The sequence below is a fragment of the Strongylocentrotus purpuratus genome, unplaced genomic scaffold (genome assembly GCF_000002235.5).
Source record: "Strongylocentrotus purpuratus isolate Spur 01 unplaced genomic scaffold, Spur_5.0 spur5_scaffold_14, whole genome shotgun sequence".
In the NCBI taxonomy this organism is placed as follows: Eukaryota; Metazoa; Echinodermata; class Echinoidea; order Camarodonta; family Strongylocentrotidae; genus Strongylocentrotus; species Strongylocentrotus purpuratus.
The window spans coordinates 5,750,815-5,769,201 of NW_022145599.1; the positions used below are offsets into that span (position 1 = coordinate 5,750,815).

Consider the following 18,387-nt stretch of genomic DNA (forward strand, 5'->3'; position numbering starts at 1 on the left):
ACATGTCCTTGCTAACGCCACGGCCAGTTCTGGTCGTAGCGTTTTGCCCCCAAAATCCCCCAAAATGTCATTTTACCTCGAGCATGTTATATTGTAAATTAGGCCTAGGCTATAATAAATCAGTTCCACCTACCAACTTGACTTAAATAATCAGTTTAATAGTCCCTTTTTAGGAAATTATGGGTCAAAATCGAAATCCATTTTGAAAATCTTTTTCAACATGGATTCCGATTTTGACCCATAATTTCCTAAAAAGGGACTATTAAACTGATTATTTAAGTCAAGTTGGTAGGTGGAACTGATTTATTATAGCCTAGGCCTAATTTACAATATAACATGCTCGAGGTAAAATGACATTTTGGGGGATTTTGGGGGCAAAACGCTACGACCAGAACTGGCCGTGGCGTTAGCAAGGACATGTGTATAAACGGCTTCCGTCTCTAAAGAGAGAGCCGACCCTACCCCAATAAGAGGCTAACGAACGAAAGAGACGGAAAATTCGGTCTAGATCTAGATCTAGACTAACAGTAACAAGCTGTGCTTTTTACAACTTCAGACCACCTTATTTCCACACTTCCCAATGTCATTATAACTTTCTTATTGTTCATGAATTTATCACTTATAAGTATCAGTTTATTCTTATTGACGTTGAACTTGTTGTTAATGTTATTGTTCACTCATGAATGTATTGTTTTCATTTCACTTGTCAGTGAAAAGAAATAAATTTCTAGGCCCAGAATCTAAACAATTCTTGAATTTGATATATGATGATGTGACCAAAGTTCGCTATCTCAAAAATCAGTAAGATTTCGAAAATTTGAAATCACCAATGAAAAGAGGAACATAAAATTACCGTGCCAAATTACCCAGACTCCAGAGATGAAATTTTCTTTGGAATTGGGTGGGTGATTGGGAAGATATTGACAATCAGCAAATTTTGCAATCATTTGCGTCCGTTCCGAAAAATTCTCAACTTATTGAACCGATAAGGGTCTGGAAACCTTCGATTTGAGAGCAGATTTCCTCATAATTACATGTAGAATGTGGTACCAACCGATTGTATGATATTGATATCTTATTCTTGCCTTGCACCTTATTTTTTATGGATCAAATTTTTAGATCGCGATATCTCCAGAATCCTTTGACGATCAATTTTCTAGTTGAACCAATTTGTAGTAAAAAACTTTGCCGTCCATTTGGTAATGATTAAAATAAACAAATTTGTGTAGAATATGAGAAATCATAGATCGAATATCACATCTTATCAAAATCTCTGCGAGCTTGGGTCACCCCTTAAAGGGGGTGACCAAAGTTCGCTGAGATTTTAACAATATTAGAGAATGTGATAATCGTTTCATGATTTTGCATACCGTATTCTAAACAAATTTAATTAATTCAATTGGATCTATTACCAAATGGACGGCAAAGTTTTTTTATTACAAATTCATAGAAAATTTATCGTTGAAGGATTCCGGAGAAAACTTGATCAAAAATTTCGATTTTGGATTTTCATAATTTCACACCCAAAAGACTGACCGGTAACTCCATTTCGTTGACAATCAGCCATGCATCAGTCTTTCGTTTTCTTTCTTTTGTCAACTCTGTTTGTTGCTAGGGCAGGCAGCCAGTGAAAATGAATATGTTTAATCAAAATATCAAATTATGGAAATGCAAGCATGATGAAGCATCACTTTCCTGGCTCATTTTTCCTGATTGAGGTGTCATATGAAAGGGCAGGAAATGAACTTTCTAGAAATGTAATTTTCCCTTTGAAATTCAGATACCGCCCGCCAAATGAGTTTTTGGTACCCTCTCTTCAAATTGTTTTTAATCAGTCATACGTGAAATATGCATTGAGTTGCATCAAATGAAAGAGGAGGATCTAAGCTTTACAAATATGTTTCATTTATTTATTATAATTGTGATTAAGTTATGATAAAACTTCCATGATTCTCCCTTTTCATTTTTTTTCTGGGATGCACAGTATCGGAATAAGAGAAGAGGAAATCCTTTTGTGATCCAGTGGTCCACCTGCACACCCCAATCAGTTATATTGGGTGGACAGACCTGAGAGTTAATTTTTGTTTAATATGTAATTGTGTGTCATTGTACCAGTATTTTGTTTGTTATAGCGCTTAGAGATTTTGGCGGTAAGCGCTTTATAAGCACCATTTTTATTATTATTATTACTGTGGTTTATTTTGCTTTTCTCCTCCCCGGCACATTTGACACCACATCCTGAATGAGGATGATGATGTTAATAGTAGTAGTAATAATTAGTACAGGTACAGTAGGTGCAATAGAGGTGTGAAAATTCTCACTTGACAGAGACCTCTCTTCAGCTGAATTTGTAGACATCCTTATTCAATTTGGAGGAGAGGAAAATTTGCACAGAATGTTATCAATTGTTATTTAGGGAAGTTTCCACCAATTTTCCTCGAGATGTTCAAATCACAGCAAGTCAGCAATGTGTGTCAAAACCTTTCCTACTCTCACTATTGATTTTCTTTGGTTAATTTATCAAAACGGAACAGGGGCCTTGATAGAGTTGTTACAAATTGAATTTTCACACCAGAAGTCTGCCTGTTCATATTTCAAATTTTAAAATCAATAATATGCTTAAGTTTGGCATGAATTTATCTTTTTCTGCAAAGGCCTTGTTTATTCCCCATAATTTTGGCTGAAAATTAGAATTAAATCTAGCAAAGTATGTAAGTGTTTTGACTTTGATAGTGGGAGCGGGGAGGGGGGGGTGAAAATACATCTTTATTAAGAACTGTATTTGTCATTTGTAAGGCTACAATACCATGTATTACTTGAATATGGTGTGACAGACTTCCATCAAATGTAGCCAGAAATAATCTAGGGAACCAACGTGAATGATATGATTTCAGAATAGACCTCATTCCTTATGCCAAATAAGATTTTATTTACTGAATGTATTCATAAGCGAAAAAATTACACTGTACTGTATGTATTCAAAATGCAAGCAATACATGTAGATCAAAATTATACAGATACTGACTTACTGAGGCGTTTCATATACATGTACCTGTAGGCCTACATGTACTTGATAGTGGCACAGAATTTCAATAGTGATCAGAATTTCTGAAGGGGAACTGCTGATTCATCTTTCCATAGCGTACATAGGCCTAAAGCAGTGTACAAAATGAAAATCTCACTTCCTTTATTTACCAGTACTAACAATTGAGGATGTAAATCAGGACACGCCCCGATCAATCTGAAATGTAAACAGGTGCAGCGGGGGTGTGGAAAATATCACGCAAATGATGCAATGCAGCCTGTATTCTGTCTATTAGTTCTATTTTCATTTAGTATTCATTGTCTTTGTAATTTGTTCACTGGTGTAGACAAAACTTTAGACATGTGGCACCTACAATGGACATACCGTTCTTTTGTTTCAAAAGAGCAGATCTACTCTAATCAATGCAGGAAATCCTGAATACAAATATAATGAAAATTGATGGATAATGGGGTTTTTCATTCTTTTTTTTAAATTGTTGAAACTCAACCAAGGGCTAAATCAACAGCCCCAACAGAACGGAAACAGGAAATATACAAGTGGCCTCTCCCTTCAACCCCCCCCCCCTTTTCCGATCTATCTCGATCTCTCTCTATCTCTCTTTCTCTCTCTCTCTATCTAAGTGTATTACTCACATTCTCCTACTATCGTATGTTTCCTTTATGTTTTTCGTTGTAATCCAAAGATAGTAAGGTACTTGTATTGTTGTTTCATAGACTGAATTGGACACCGGGGTTGAGTTGTTTCACTCTTCAAAGTCTCAAAATTATGAATATTATGACAAATTATATTGAATGCAAGCTACGAACAATTTGGACATGCATACAGTACAATACATCAATTATATAGAGCTTCATCCAGGTCTGGTTAGTAGAATCGACCACAATGTGCAGGCCGAGATAAATAATAAATATAAAGTGTAGTTCATAATCATGCAACCCTGTCTGGCCTTCAAGGTATATTAAATTAATAATTGGAGATGGGTAAAACGTGCATAATCCTGGTAGGCCTTTGGAGTTCATACATGTACAGAGTACATGGTTTACATCACAGCAAGGGGGCGAGGAAGGGGTTTTGATTTGGTGTGTAATCGAATGCTAGCAGCATGTCCATGTAAAGGGCATTGTGTGACCCTTGATGAGTGAAGGCATGTTTGCTCTTTTCTAGCCTGGTTTCCAGAACAACATAGTTACTTTTTATGCCATACATGTACTTGTTACTGCATTTTGTGCCTTCAAAATTCAAACTACATGTGAACATTTTATGAATAAAACTTTTATCTCTTATCAGATCAATAGTGATGTAAAGTTGTAAACTCAGCCTAAGTCCTGGTCATGAAAAACAAAGTTATAGTGTGACGACTTTGAAATATCTTGCTTTCCCTGAAAGCTATAATACCAAATTACACGTACAGTGTACTTCAAGTATGCCTACGTGCCTACATGGGGAGTGGGGTTGATCTAATTATTACACAGCGAAAGTCTTGAAAGACCATTTGTCTTGAATTAGTTTACATGTAATTGGAACCAATGTGAAACATGCAATGGTTAAAAATAGCTTTGTTGAGAGTAGGGAAGTGAGACTGAGAGAGTGAGGAGAGATCCAAATTATTTTTACCAGTGATTTTGTAAAAGTATGTTAAACAGATCTGTTGGGGTGTAGAATGAATTGTAAACATTTACAGTAGATTTATTATTTTTCAATTCAAAAAAAAAAAAAATTATGAGAGAATACCAATTTCTTGGCAAAGCCTGATACAGATAGAGTTATTGAAGTTATTGAGAAGTGGCAGAAGGAGTTTAAATAAGTAAAACTCATACAGAGTATGTGAAGTTTGAGCAGGTACGTGGTGAGAGATGTGCATTCGCAAGAGGTGAGATAAGTATCGTAATACATCTGGATATGTACTGGGGGATTAATTCTGATACTAGAGGGAGTGAATGTAATCCATGTGAACCTGTGAAGTAATCCTATCATATCCTCTAGCTTCTTAAATTTCCTTATAAGAAAATATATATTACGGGTAGGTCAGCTTGAACAGATGCAGGTACATAATGTGCACACATGTAACATATATGTAGATCTTAAATGGTATGTGTAATATTTCTTAAGACTACACAATATTACATACTGTACTGGACTACATTTGAAAATGTAAGTAGTGCAGAAACACAGTTTTTATTGTGAAGTTGCCAACCCTCATACATGTATTTCTGGCAAGAGTTATATGCAGGTTCTTGTAAAAACCAAAATAGAGTTGAATACAACACTTCCTTCTTTCTTGGCCCTTTTTAAACTGTAACTACAAACCATTGCAATTTGAACACTAATATAGCTCATCACTGAACTCTATTTATAACTCATCAGTCAAGTGAACACTAATATAACTCTTCAGTCAAGTGGGATATTTATGACCTGTAAAGTAAACATTGAATTTCATTTTATAGGTTTAAAGAAATCTTTGATTTTTAAAACAAATTTGAACAGTTATAGCATACGAAGAGCGGCACTAGAGGTCAGGGGCGTGGTCAAGTCAAAATATACGTCACACTTCATGCATATTCATTATACAGCGCGCGCGATACAAACTCGAACACGAACGGTATGTAACAGCTGATTTATATTTTGCTCATCCCTAGCTTGATGTTGAGGATAGATGTCCAAAATACTTTGTTTAATCATAAACAGGGGCGTAGACAACGGGGGGATGAGGGGGATGCATCCCCCCACCTCACAAGGTGGGGGGGATGGCATGTACAATCATCCCCCCCAGGTTTTGGGGAATGATATTTGCTTACTTAATAAGTCATAATGATGATAATAATAGTAATAATAATAATGATAACAATAATGATAATAATAATCCTCATCATTATTGTAATTGTGTTTATTGTTATTAGCCGCATTCACACGGTGAAAGCCAATTCAGACGGTAAAAAAAAGAAAATCTTACAAGTATTTTGTGGTTATCTTGTGGTTTGGAAACCACAAGATAACCACAAGATTAAACAGGGATCTATGGGGGGGGGGGGGGTTAGGGGGTTTAAACCCCCCCCCCCCCCCTTGGGCGGCCCAAAAAACAAACAAAACCAAAAAAAGGGGAAAAAAGAAAAAAAGAAAGAAAAAAGAACGCACGCTGGAGAGAAACTCTTTCAAGTGCAAATATTGTGAGAAGATATTCAACTCATCTGGTAACTTAACCAAACACATGATAACTCTGGATATAACTGTGTATTTAACTGTTACTTGATTTAAAAAGACGTTATCATGCACTACTTTTTATGGTCTCCATTGTGTTAATAGATGCCAGGAAAACATCACTTACGGGGTTCAAATAAACACCCCAAAAAAAATCGGCTCGCGGCTCGTGGACGATGCTCCGCATCGTCATTATTTTGGTCAACCCCCCCCCTTAGCAAAAAGCTAGATCCGCCCCTGAGTCATCCCCCCCAGGTGTACGAACCTGTCTACGCCACTGATCATAAAAGAGAAATTTTAATATGAATTTTAGTGCAGCCATTGATCAATCGGTTCAGTGACCATTACTTACAATGCAGGTTTTTAACAACAACAAGAATCTTTTTTTTTTCTTTTCTTTTTAGAATTAAAGAAAAAATACAAATTCTAATAAAACAGATGGTTATGTATCCTTTGATGTCCCTACTGAGGTCCAGTATATTTACGTTTGCTCCTTTATTACTCAGCATGCATAACAATAACTGGACACAAATAGTGTCCAGTATTATGTGATTAAGTGATGTGGGGACATTTTTGTATCATCTATGAAAATATGTTTAAGTGGTACATTTGACATGTTCAGGATATAAATCTATGAGCTTCAGCGACCTGAATTCCTTTTGATGCTGTAGCACTGGAAAGGCAAAGTCAACCTCAGCCCTTAACCAAAACCAAAAAATGAGTTTGTAATTTGTATGTATTCAAGTTTCCATCGAATAACATATAATATTCAAATCCATGAACAAGTTATAGTATTGGTTATCTGTTCATTTCAACAATTCATGTCATAGTGAAAGTAATCAGTTACTAGGGCCTGACTATGAAGTTGTAAAAAGCAAAGGGAAATATGTCAGAGCAAATAAATATGATTTTTTTTTTTTTTTAATTGAACGAAACCCTTCATAGTTTCATTGAGCACTGTTAAAGATGATTCCTTTTTTGCCCATATAGAAACCAGCATGAGTATTATACATATGTGTTGATGTGATTTCAAGGTTATACTCCTCATGTCTTTGTAAAGTTTGTTTTGACTGACAACCGACAAGTATTCAACTCGTGCTTATTATCGATGTAGTCAACACATTGGCTCTAATGAATGCATCAGTAAGTGTTTCAGTATCTCATATATTTTATATGCATTTCTTAGTTGTTGTTTTTTTAAATAAAAAAAATAATGATAGTCAAATTGGTAATTACGTGTTGTAATTTGAGGTTTAAGAGTTTAGACAAATATATATAAAAAATATCACTGAAAACAAAATAGATATAAATATAAATATAAATATATATTAAGAAATATATAGCTCATAAATTAATTTTACCATGAGCTATTGAAAAGCCCAAATACGTCGTCAGAAAGATGATACTGTCATTCTTTCTGCTCTCAATTATATTTTAACCCAACCCTGCACGCAAGATGGTGAATAATTGTGTGGTTTTTGTTTTGTTTTGTTTTGGGTTGTAATATTTTGTATGGCCAGCCATAAGAATTTGGGGGGGGGGGGGGAGCTAACATAATAAAGGGAAAATAGATTACTTATTTTTTATTATTGTTGTGAAATACTTGATATTGGATACTTGATATTTTATATTGTCAGACTGGGCATATTATGTTTGATACTAAAGTCATTTGCTGAAAAAGTTAAATTTGTACAATCCAATACTGTATGTGGTATCACAGACAGGGGCGGCGATTTCTTTTCATGACCGGGGGGGGGGGGGACGAAATGTAAGAGACGGGGGAGCAGTGGCGTATATATTGAACAAAAACGGGGGGGGGGGGGGGGGGATCCGCATCCCCACTCTAACATTGTACATGCAGGCCTCGCGGAACGTTTTTCATAGAGGGGGAGGCTAAAGTATTTTATTAGGTAGAGCAAATGGAGCATATAACAAGTAGAGCGTAAAGTGGCGTGTGGTCCAGGGGCGTAGGCCCATGAAGCTCAGGGGTTTTAGGCATTTAATAACGGTCAGATGAGCATCCAGGGGCTCGTCTTAGAGCCCCTGGTGGGGTCCAGGGGCGTAGGCCCATGAAGCTCAGGGGTTTTAGGCATTTAATAACGGTCAGATGAGCAAACAGGGGCCAGCCATAGGACCCTTGGTGGGGTCCAGGGGGCAGAGCCCCCAGAAGCTCAGGGAAAAACCATACCATTTCAGCAACATTTGTAAATCACTGGTATCGAGTTAGAAATAAATCAAGTTTGAATTTTATTAGGGGGCAACTGCCCCCCAAGCCCCCCCCCCCCCCCCCTCCTCATCATTACGCCAAGGCGAGAAGGCAAAGTGAACGAGAGGGGTAGAGGTTACGGAAGTGACTATCCCCTCACAGGTTTTTGAAGTTTTGTTGTATTAACAAATTACATACTTTAATTAGCAAAAGAATAGTATAAAAACAAGCAATATACCTTTTTCACACTTCACTTTTCTAGAATATTTACTGTACACTTTAGAGAATATTATGCGAGGGAGCGTAGCTCCGGAGCGAGAAGATTTTTGCATTTTTATTTGTCTAAACGCTGCACTCTAGGGCCCTCCAGAGCCTAAAAGTTTGTTGCAGTCTTTAGTCAGTATTTGATATACACTTTTTTTCTCACTTTTTCAATTTTTCAGGGAGGGACGATCCCCCCCCCCTAAAAAAAATGAGGGGGGGGGGACGTGTCCCCCCGTCCCCCGGGATCGCCGCCCCTGATCACAGGGTTTGTAGCATATATATTAAGCCTGAGTCATTACGGTTTTTGTGCTAAACGGATAACCGTTAAAAGTATACGGGCGGTTTCGTTTAACCGTTTAATAATAATCTGAAAAAGTGAAAATACAGTATTTGTAATAGTGCTGTAGCTCGGAACCCTGCTGGTCTTCAGACTGTCAGGCTGAGCATTCCGAGCCGGACTATGGTACAAATTGGGTCATCCTGATAAACAGAGACCAGTAATGAACAACATAAAACATGTCTTATTATTCCTCATCTGAATCTGATATCATGATTAACCTTGCAAAGTTACTCTGTGAAGATGTCCTGATCTGTGACGTGTTTATATATGCCTTTGCAATGCAATGTTTGCACGTGGTCAGGGAGAGAGCTCCCTGCATGTATCATTGCCATATGAAATTATGTGGAAGTGTGTATCACACACACCTAAGACACACCCTGCAATGAGCTGATCCAAGTTAGTGACCAATCAGGAAGGTTCTCTAGCTATGTGGGTGGAGTTTGATACCAGCATAAATTACAGGTTGGTGACCGCGCGTGCTTTCACCGTACCCAGTTCAGTGGGAGGTCAAGTAGCCACGCCCACATGTGTGCATGTGATAAGCATGCGCTCTCTATCTGTGTGTATGTACAGTGTATTTGGGCGCCGGAGGTGTGTGTGTACATGTGTGTGTGACTGAGAGAGCATGCAGGGTCTAGCATGTCCCTGCATGGACCAGGCATGCAGGGACATGAGAGAGTGCAGTAATAAGAAAAGGTACATGAGCGATGAACACATTGCAGAGAGAAGGGAATAAAGAGGGTGAGAAAAGAGATAAGGGGGCTGGTTATTTTATTGTTTACAAATTCATTCATGGAGATTACTGCTGCCAGAAAGCTGGCGCGCAGCGGCCAGGGTGTAACATTACACTGCGGTTTCTTTGATTATCTTTATCACCGGCTATTAGCACATTCCAAAATGTATACAAATAACTGTTAAACGGAGCAAGAAATGCCAAACGGTTTTGATGAATGCGGTCGGATAACCGTCGGTTAAACGGATTGACTCAGGCCTAATATATATATATATTTTTTCTGATCCAATCTTTGAAAGAAAACAAACTTTTAATTAAAAACTAGTTCTGTGGTAAAGCATTCTATTTTTTATCAGGTCACAGTTTTTTTTCTTCCAGTGTAAATTTGAGTTGATGGAGAAGTTTGTTAACAAAATCTTTGTTAAGTACATAAAAATAACGTTCATCGGTTCAGTCTAGAAACTCCATACATAATCTATGCGATACATTACCATTTTATAATGTGAACTTAATGGCAATATAATAACACTCAACCAAGCAGAATATTTGTTTGATCTTTATTTTTTAGGTTGTTGAAATTGATTTACATGTAAATGTTTATGTAGTTGAATGTTTAAAATGAGCAAAAATTAAGTGGGAACAAAACTTTAAAACATGATCTTATCAAGTTTTATGAAATGAATGGTTAGAACGCAGTTTTTTAGAAGATACTACAGTAAATTATACACAACAGGTTATAGGAGCAGAACGAGAGGTCAGGTCTGTCATATAAAGAACACATTAATAAAGGAGCAGAACTAGAGGTCGTATGAGCGGCACTAGCGGTCGGGTCTGTGATATAAAGAACACATTAATAAAGGTGCAGAACTAGAGCTAGAGGTCGTATGAGCGGCACTAGCGGTCGGGTCTGTGATATAAAGAACATATTAATAAAGGGGCAGAACTAGAGGTCGTATGAGCGGCACTATAGCGGTCAGGTCTGTCATATAAAGAACACATTAATAAAGGAGCAGAACTAGAGGTCGTATGAGCGGCACTAGCGGTCGGGCCTGTGATATAAAGAACACATTAATAAAGGTGCAGAACTAGAGCTAGAGGTCGTATGAGCGGCACTAGCGGTCGGGTTTGTGATATAAAGAACATATTAATAAAGGGGCAGAACTAGAGGTCGTATGAGCGGCACTATAGCGGTCAGGTCTGTCATATAAAGAACACATTAATAAAGGAGCAGAACTAGAGGTCGTATATGAGCGGCACTAGCGGTCGGGTCTGTGATATAAAGAACACATTAATAAAGGTGCAGAACTAGAGCTAGAGGTCGTATGAGCGGCACTAGCGGTCGGGTCTGTGATATAAAGAACATATTAATAAAGGGGCAGAACTAGAGGTCGTATGAGCGGCACTATAGCGGTCAGGTCTGTCATATAAAGAACACATTAATAAAGGAGCAGAACTAGAGGTCGTATATGAGCGGCACTAGCGGTCGGGTCTGTGATATAAAGAACACATTAATAAAGGTGCAGAACTAGAGCTAGAGGTCGTATGAGCGGCACTAGCGGTCGGGTCTGTGATATAAAGAACATATTAATAAAGGGGCAGAACTAGAGGTCGTATGAGCGGCACTATAGCGGTCAGGTCTGTCATAATTATTGTAAGGATCAAGATATAAGAAGCCAAATTTAGTTTTTGTTTTGAGGATACCGTAGATTGACTGGAATTGTTGTACAAACGTAGCTAGGCTTGTCACATGGAAACTACAGATATGATATGATGTGGGCACGGATTCAAGGAAGGAAAACTTTGTTTTACCTACTAAACTACTACTATTATTGCTACTTTGTACATTCCGGTGTATGGAAATGATTGGAGTTCAGTTGAGTGTTAATAAACAAAGAACCATGAAATTACCACATTGTCTCAAGGATCATATGTAGATATCTCTACATTAGTAAAACAAAGTCGATTCTTCAACGGATCATGTGGATGAAGGAAATCGACACGGCAAAGCCCCCGGGCGTGATACTCGCGAACACTGCACAAGTACTAAAGTCTGACGTGACGTGACACAGTGAGTAATTCAATGAAATGAAACTCAGAAGTGAAATCGGCTGAATGAAATGAAACTCAGAAGTGAAATCGGCTGAATGAAATGAAACTTTGAAGTGAAATTGGCTAGACTCTACACGTTACTGCTGATTTGAAAGGAATGTTTATCAAGTAAATTGCAATTATGCTGGATGGGAATACTACTCCCAAATCCCCAGGTGGGAAAGATAAGGAACTGAGCAATGCCAATGGCAATGATATTGATCATGTCGTGAAAGATAAGGAACTGAGCAATGCCAGTGGCAATGATATTGATCATGTTGATGATAAGGAGAGTGGTGCAACAAGGAGCTTTACTAGAGAAAGAGATCTAGAGAATGGGAAAGAAGCTCAAGATGACTCAGAATCCACATTGTCATTATGTGGATCATCGGCCTCTTCTGCCAGTACTGCAAAGAGGAGAGAAAGAGAGAGAAAGAAGGAAAGACAACTTAAAGCAAAGTTGATAGCCTTACATCAAACGAGTGAACTTGAGAAGAAACTGAGAACACTTCAAAAACAACATGAAATGGAACAAGCCGAACAAGAAATACGAATTGCAAAAGAAAAGGCTGAGAATTTGAGAAAGAGTCAGCTTTTGAAGGATGAAGAAGCGGAGATTGAAAGACAAAAGACTGCTATTCTCTTGCAAGCAGAATTGAAGCTTCTACAACAAGACTCAGAGGAAGAGCTACAGAAATGGAAAGTGGAAGGTGATTCTTTCCGTGATCGTGGACAAGAACGAGAACGAGTTAGAGGTGATTTTGTCGGTGATCGTGGACAAGAACGAGATCAAGTTAGAGGTGACTCTTTCCGTGATCGTGGACAAGAACGAGAACGAGTTAGAGATGATTTTGTCGGTGATCATGGACAAGAACGAGATCAAGTTAGAGGTGACTCTTTCCGTGATCGTGGACAAGAACGAGAACGAGTTAGAGATGATTTTGTCGGTGATCATGGACAAGAACGAGATCAAGTTAGAGGTGACTCTTTCCGTGATCGTGGACAAGAACGAGTTAGAGGTGATTTTGTCGGTGGTCGTAGACAAGAACAAGAACAAGCCTTTCGCAAGGAACCTGTGAGCAATGAAGAAGGAGCCACCAAACAGATGCTTAGGGAGATGATTAGATTCACTGCAGAAAACAGTCTACCATCGCCAGATCTCGAGCCGTTCAATGGGGATCCACTTGATTACCTTACCTTTATAAGGAATTTTGAATATGTGGTTGAAAAGAGAACTGATGAACCTTTCAGAAGACTAGAGCTTCTACTAAAATACACACGAGGAGAAGCGCATGAGCTTATTCGAGAATGCCCCCACATACAACCAAGTAAGAGGGCATATGAGACTGCCAAGTCCATGCTACACAGAGACTATGGAAAGCAGAGTAACATAATAAATGCATACAAGGAAAGGGCAATTGCCTGGGAGCAGATACGATCAGGAGATAGGCAAGGATTGCGAAAATTCGCAATATACCTCAATAATTGCTCACATGTTAGAGCAGCAGGGGACTTAGGAGGCATGGATAGTGCAAGTTTTCTGAGAGTTCTGGCAAGCAAACTACCCTTGTATCTCCAACAGAAGTGGATCTCACGAGTAGGCCTGACTCGTGATATTGCCAATAGGAATCCCACCCTGGACGACCTTGCACAGTTCGTCATACAGACTGAAAGAAACATTAACGATCCCATGGTACAGGGATTGGGATATCAGAGGACTGAGAAAAATGCTTCCTACAATAAAGATGAGAAAGAAAAACTACAAAAATCAAGAAGCACAAAGGCATTTGGTACAGCTACACAACAGGATAGGGAGCAGAAGGAAAAGAGGGAACCAAGTTGTACTTTCTGTGGCACCAACTCAAGGCATGTTATTGACGAGTGCCGAAAATTTGAAGCCTTGACAGTTGAAGAAAGATCAGAGCAATGTAAAAGGAAAGGCCTCTGCTTCCGATGCCTGAAACCAAAACATCTGAAAAAGGAATGCAAGAGTAAGATCAAGTGTGATGTCTGCGACAGGATGCACAACACTTTAATGCATGATCCCAGGTGGATGAAAGACGGAGAAGGAAATACAAGGAAAACCACCAATGATGCTTCAACATCTACCGATGTGCAAAGTGAAGCTGGAAGGATCTCTTCAGGGTCTACCAATGTGAAGAAAAGTGTTGGAGGAAAACCCCAGACATCGACGTGCATGACGATAGTTCCAGTCATCGTGAAGCACAAAGGAAATGACAGATGCATATCAACTTATGCATTCATAGATAATGGATGTGGAACAGTCTTCTGTGACACAGAACTTACCCAAAGGCTGCATGCAAGAACCAGGAAAACCAAGCTAATAGTCAAGACATTGAATCTTGAAGAAGTGATAGATACAGAAGTCACTGTAGATGAGCTGCAGATCGCAGGAGTAAAGGAGAAGGAATTCATCAATCTTCCGCCCATCTATGTCAAAGATGGTATACCAGTGACAGTTTCAGATGCTCCAACTCAAAAGGATCTGAAACGATGGAAACATCTGAAGGACATAGAATTGCCCGAAATAAGTAACCGCAACTCTATTTCAAGGGTAACTCTCATGATTGGAGCCAACGTTCCGTCAGCATCGATGCCTCTAGAAATTAAAGCTGGTGACATCGAAGAACCATATGCTATCCGCTCAAGGCTAGGTTGGCTCGTGTATGGTATACAAGCTCAAGAGCAAGCAGATATTCACAAAGTCTGTTTTTGTAAACAGGAAGAAGTTTCCATCATTCCTAGACAAGAGGAATTAGAACGGAAATTCAAAGACTTCTGCAATATGGAATTTACAGAGAGACTAAGTGATCACAGAGAGGGCCTGTCAGTTGACGACAAGACTTTCTTGGACATAATGGAGAAATCTATCACTAAGAAAGACAATCATTATCAGATAGATCTGCCCTTAAAGCAGAGAGATGTGGCTATGCCTAACAACAAGGACCAAGCTGAAAGATTTCTGGAAAGACAAGGACAGAAGTTATCAAAGAACAAGGAAATCCATGAACAGTACACCACATTCATGAATGATCTGGAAAAGCAAGGCTATGCAGAGAAGGTTCCAGAAGCAGACTTGGACAGACATGATGGGAAGGTATGGTATATCCCTCACCATGGGGTGTATCATCCCCAAAAGCCAGGAAAGATTAGAGTAGTCTTCAATTGTCCTATCAGCTACAAAGGAAAGTCTCTTAATCAGGAACTCCTACAAGGACCAGATCTAACCAACAGATTGCTTGGTGTTCTCCTCAGATGGAGGAAAGAGAAAGTGGCTATAATGGCAGATATACAGTCTATGTTCTATCAGGTGAAAGTTACACCAGACCAATGCGACATGCTGCGTTACTTGTGGTGGCCTGAGGGGGATATCACCAAAGAGCCAGTAGCCTACAGAATGCTAGTCCATCTTTTTGGGGCTACATCTTCTCCCAGTTGTTCGAATTATGCCCTGAAAAGAACAGCAACGGACAATGAAGGTTGTGCAAAGGAAGAAGTCCTAGATGCCATACAGAAAGACTTTTACGTTGATGATTTTCTGAAGTCAGTATCAACACCCCAAGAAGGCATTGATCTAGCTGAATCATTAAGACAAGTGTTGTCCAAGGGAGGCTTCAAGTTAACCAAATGGTCAAGCAACAGACGAGAGGTCTTGGATTCCATTCCAAAGGAGGAACATGCCGTTGAATTGAAGGATTTGGACTTACAAAGGGAAGTTCTTCCAACTGAACGAGCTCTTGGTGTGAGATGGGATCCAGAAAATGACCAGTTAGGCTTCAAATTGAAAGAAATGTCAAGAAAGGCTACTCGCCGAAACATCCTATCAGTAATGAGCTCAGTCTATGATCCCTTCGGGCTAGCAGCACCATTCGTTCTGAAGGCTAAGATAATTCTGCAAGAATTGTGCCAAGCTAAATTGGACTGGGACCAGTCAATCCCTGAAAAGCAGAAAATGGAATGGGAACATTGGATGAATGAGCTACAAAATCTTGACCAGGTGAAGACTGAAAGATGTCTAAAACCAAAGAACTTTGGTATAGTAACAAACAGACAGCTGCACCACTTTGCAGATGCTAGCATGGATGGCTATGGTGTTGTGACCTACTTGAGACAGACAGATGAGAATGAAGAGGTTCATGTGGCATTTTTGACAGCTAAAGCCAGGGTTGCCCCACTGAAGCCTCACACTATTGTGAAGATGGAGTTAACTGCTGCAACACTCGCAGTAAAGCAAGACAGTATGATCAAGAGGGAAATGAATATGGAGTTGGATGAGACAGTATTTTGGACGGACAGTCAAACAGTTCTGAAATACATTGCCAACGAAACTGCCAGATATCCAGTATTTGTGACAAACAGACTGAGTATCATCCGAGATGGATCAGAGACAAATCAGTGGAAGTACATTCCTACCAAGTTAAACCCGGCAGATCATGCATCCAGGGGATTGGATGCCAGTGAACTAACCAAGAAGAAGGAATGGTTTGAAGGCCCAGAATTCCTAAAGCGGTCTGAAGAAATATGGCCATCTGAGGGTGTAAAAGCTCCAGCAAGAATGGAGAAAGCTGATGATACTATGTCAGGAGATTTGGATGAGACTCACATTCATGCCACAATGATAAACAAGGAGGATCCAATAAGTGCACTCCTGTCGCACTATTCTGATTGGGATAAGCTGAAACGAGGAGTTGCCTGGATATTGAAGTTCAAGAAAATGCTACAAGGAAAGGGGAAAGGAATAGATGGCAATTCCAGTGAAATGTTCAGCCTGACAAATAAGGACATTGAAGATGCCGAAGTCGCAATTGTTAAACAATTGCAAATTGAATCATTCCCAGAGGAAATGAAACGACTGGCTGGTCACGGAGAAGAGAAAGGAGTACCAAAACGCTCTACCCTTAGTAACCTTGATCCAGAATTGAGCAATGGGTTACTTCAAGTAGGTGGAAGGTTGCAGAATGCCCAGATTCCAAGCAGTGCTAAACATCAATACATCCTACCAAAGAAGCATCATGTAACCACTCTTTTAATGCAATACATCCATAGGAGAGTTGGTCATCAGGGACAAAATCACATGGTAGCTGAATTACGACAGAAATTCTGGGTGGTAGGAGCTGGAGTTTTAGCACGAAACATAGCAAGGAAATGCATCATTTGTAGAAAGAACCAAGGAAAGGCTGGTCATCAGAAAATGGCAGAACTTCCAAGAAGTCGAGTTCAGAGTGACGAGCCGGCGTTCACCAGAGTTGGCATGGACTATTTTGGTCCTTTTGAAATAAAGTGTGGAAGAAGCATAAGGAAAAGATATGGCGTAATCTTCACATGCCTGTCCTGCAGAGGGGTGCACATTGAAGTTGCATCGAGTCTAGACACAAGCTCCTGTATTGAAGCTATTCGTCGCTTCATCAGCCGCCGAGGACCTATGAAAGAGATGTTCTCGGATAATGGTACAAATTTAGTAGGAGCTGAAAGGGAACTGAAGCAGGCATTAAAGGAGCTGAATCAAGACCAGCTGATCAACTTTCATGCAAACCATGGCATGAAATGGCATTTCAATCCTCCTGCTGCTTCCCATCAGGGGGGAGTATGGGAACGCCAAATTAGAACAGTCAGAAAAATACTGTGTGCAGTCATGAGAGAGCAGTATCTAAAGTCCTACCAGAATGAGGAGCAGCTCCATACATTTATGTGTGAAGTGGAGGCCGTCATAAATAGTAGGCCTCTTACCCGATGTTCAGACAACCCAAATGATCTGGATGTAATCTCACCAAACAGCTTGCTGACTATGAAGGGTTCAACGACGCTACCTCCAGGGATCTTCGACGACAAGGACATCTACGCAAAGAAGCGGTGGAAACAGATGCAGTACTTGGCAGACCTATTCTGGAAGAGGTGGGTGCGAGAATACCTGCCTTCCCTACAACGCCGACAAAAGTGGCTGCAGCCAAGTCGTAACCTTCAGGTGGGGGACATTGTACTCGTCATAGACGAAACAGCGCACAGATGTTCCTGGTCCATGGCCCGAGTGCAAGAGGTTATGCCAGACAACAAGGGGTTCGTCCGCAGAGCGAAAGTGAAAACTGCAACAACATCGCTAGTAAGGCCAGTAACCAAGTTGTGTATTCTACTGGAGCAGGAAATTTGAATGGAGTTTGTCTCAAATTTATGATAGGATCTACATGTATAATATGTGAAAGTGCCTTTAAGTGGATGTGCTTTGAATCATTATTGGAGGAGGATATCAAGCAAATGAAGCAATTTGTGTTTGGATCAAGCGAACAAGTGGAATTCAGAGCGCCAGTGAAATTTTGTGTTTGTGTTAAAGTGAGAAGTAAAATATTAATAGCCCTTTGGCTAATAATTGGTAATCATTTGTGATAATGAGCCAATACAGGATCAAATCATGTTTAATAGCGAATTTGGATCTGATCAACACATCTTTAACCGCGAATTTGCATTGGATCAACATATGTTTTATCGCGAATTTGCATTGG

The 18,387-nt window shown here is 39.5% G+C and overlaps 2 protein-coding genes across 2 annotated transcripts in view; both read left to right on the plus strand.

The window, feature by feature from the left end:
- The window catches only part of LOC100891500 (alpha-N-acetyl-neuraminyl-2,3-beta-galactosyl-1,3-N-acetyl-galactosaminide alpha-2,6-sialyltransferase), a 37,077-nt gene that overhangs the window by 395 nt on the left and 18,295 nt on the right, over positions 1 to 18,387 (plus strand). The window lies entirely within an intron of this gene.
- Positions 12,015 to 18,038, plus strand: LOC115923713. The gene has a single exon (XM_030984960.1). It carries the CDS (start codon positions 12,015 to 12,017, stop codon positions 18,036 to 18,038), a length of 6,024 nt encoding a protein of 2,007 aa, XP_030840820.1.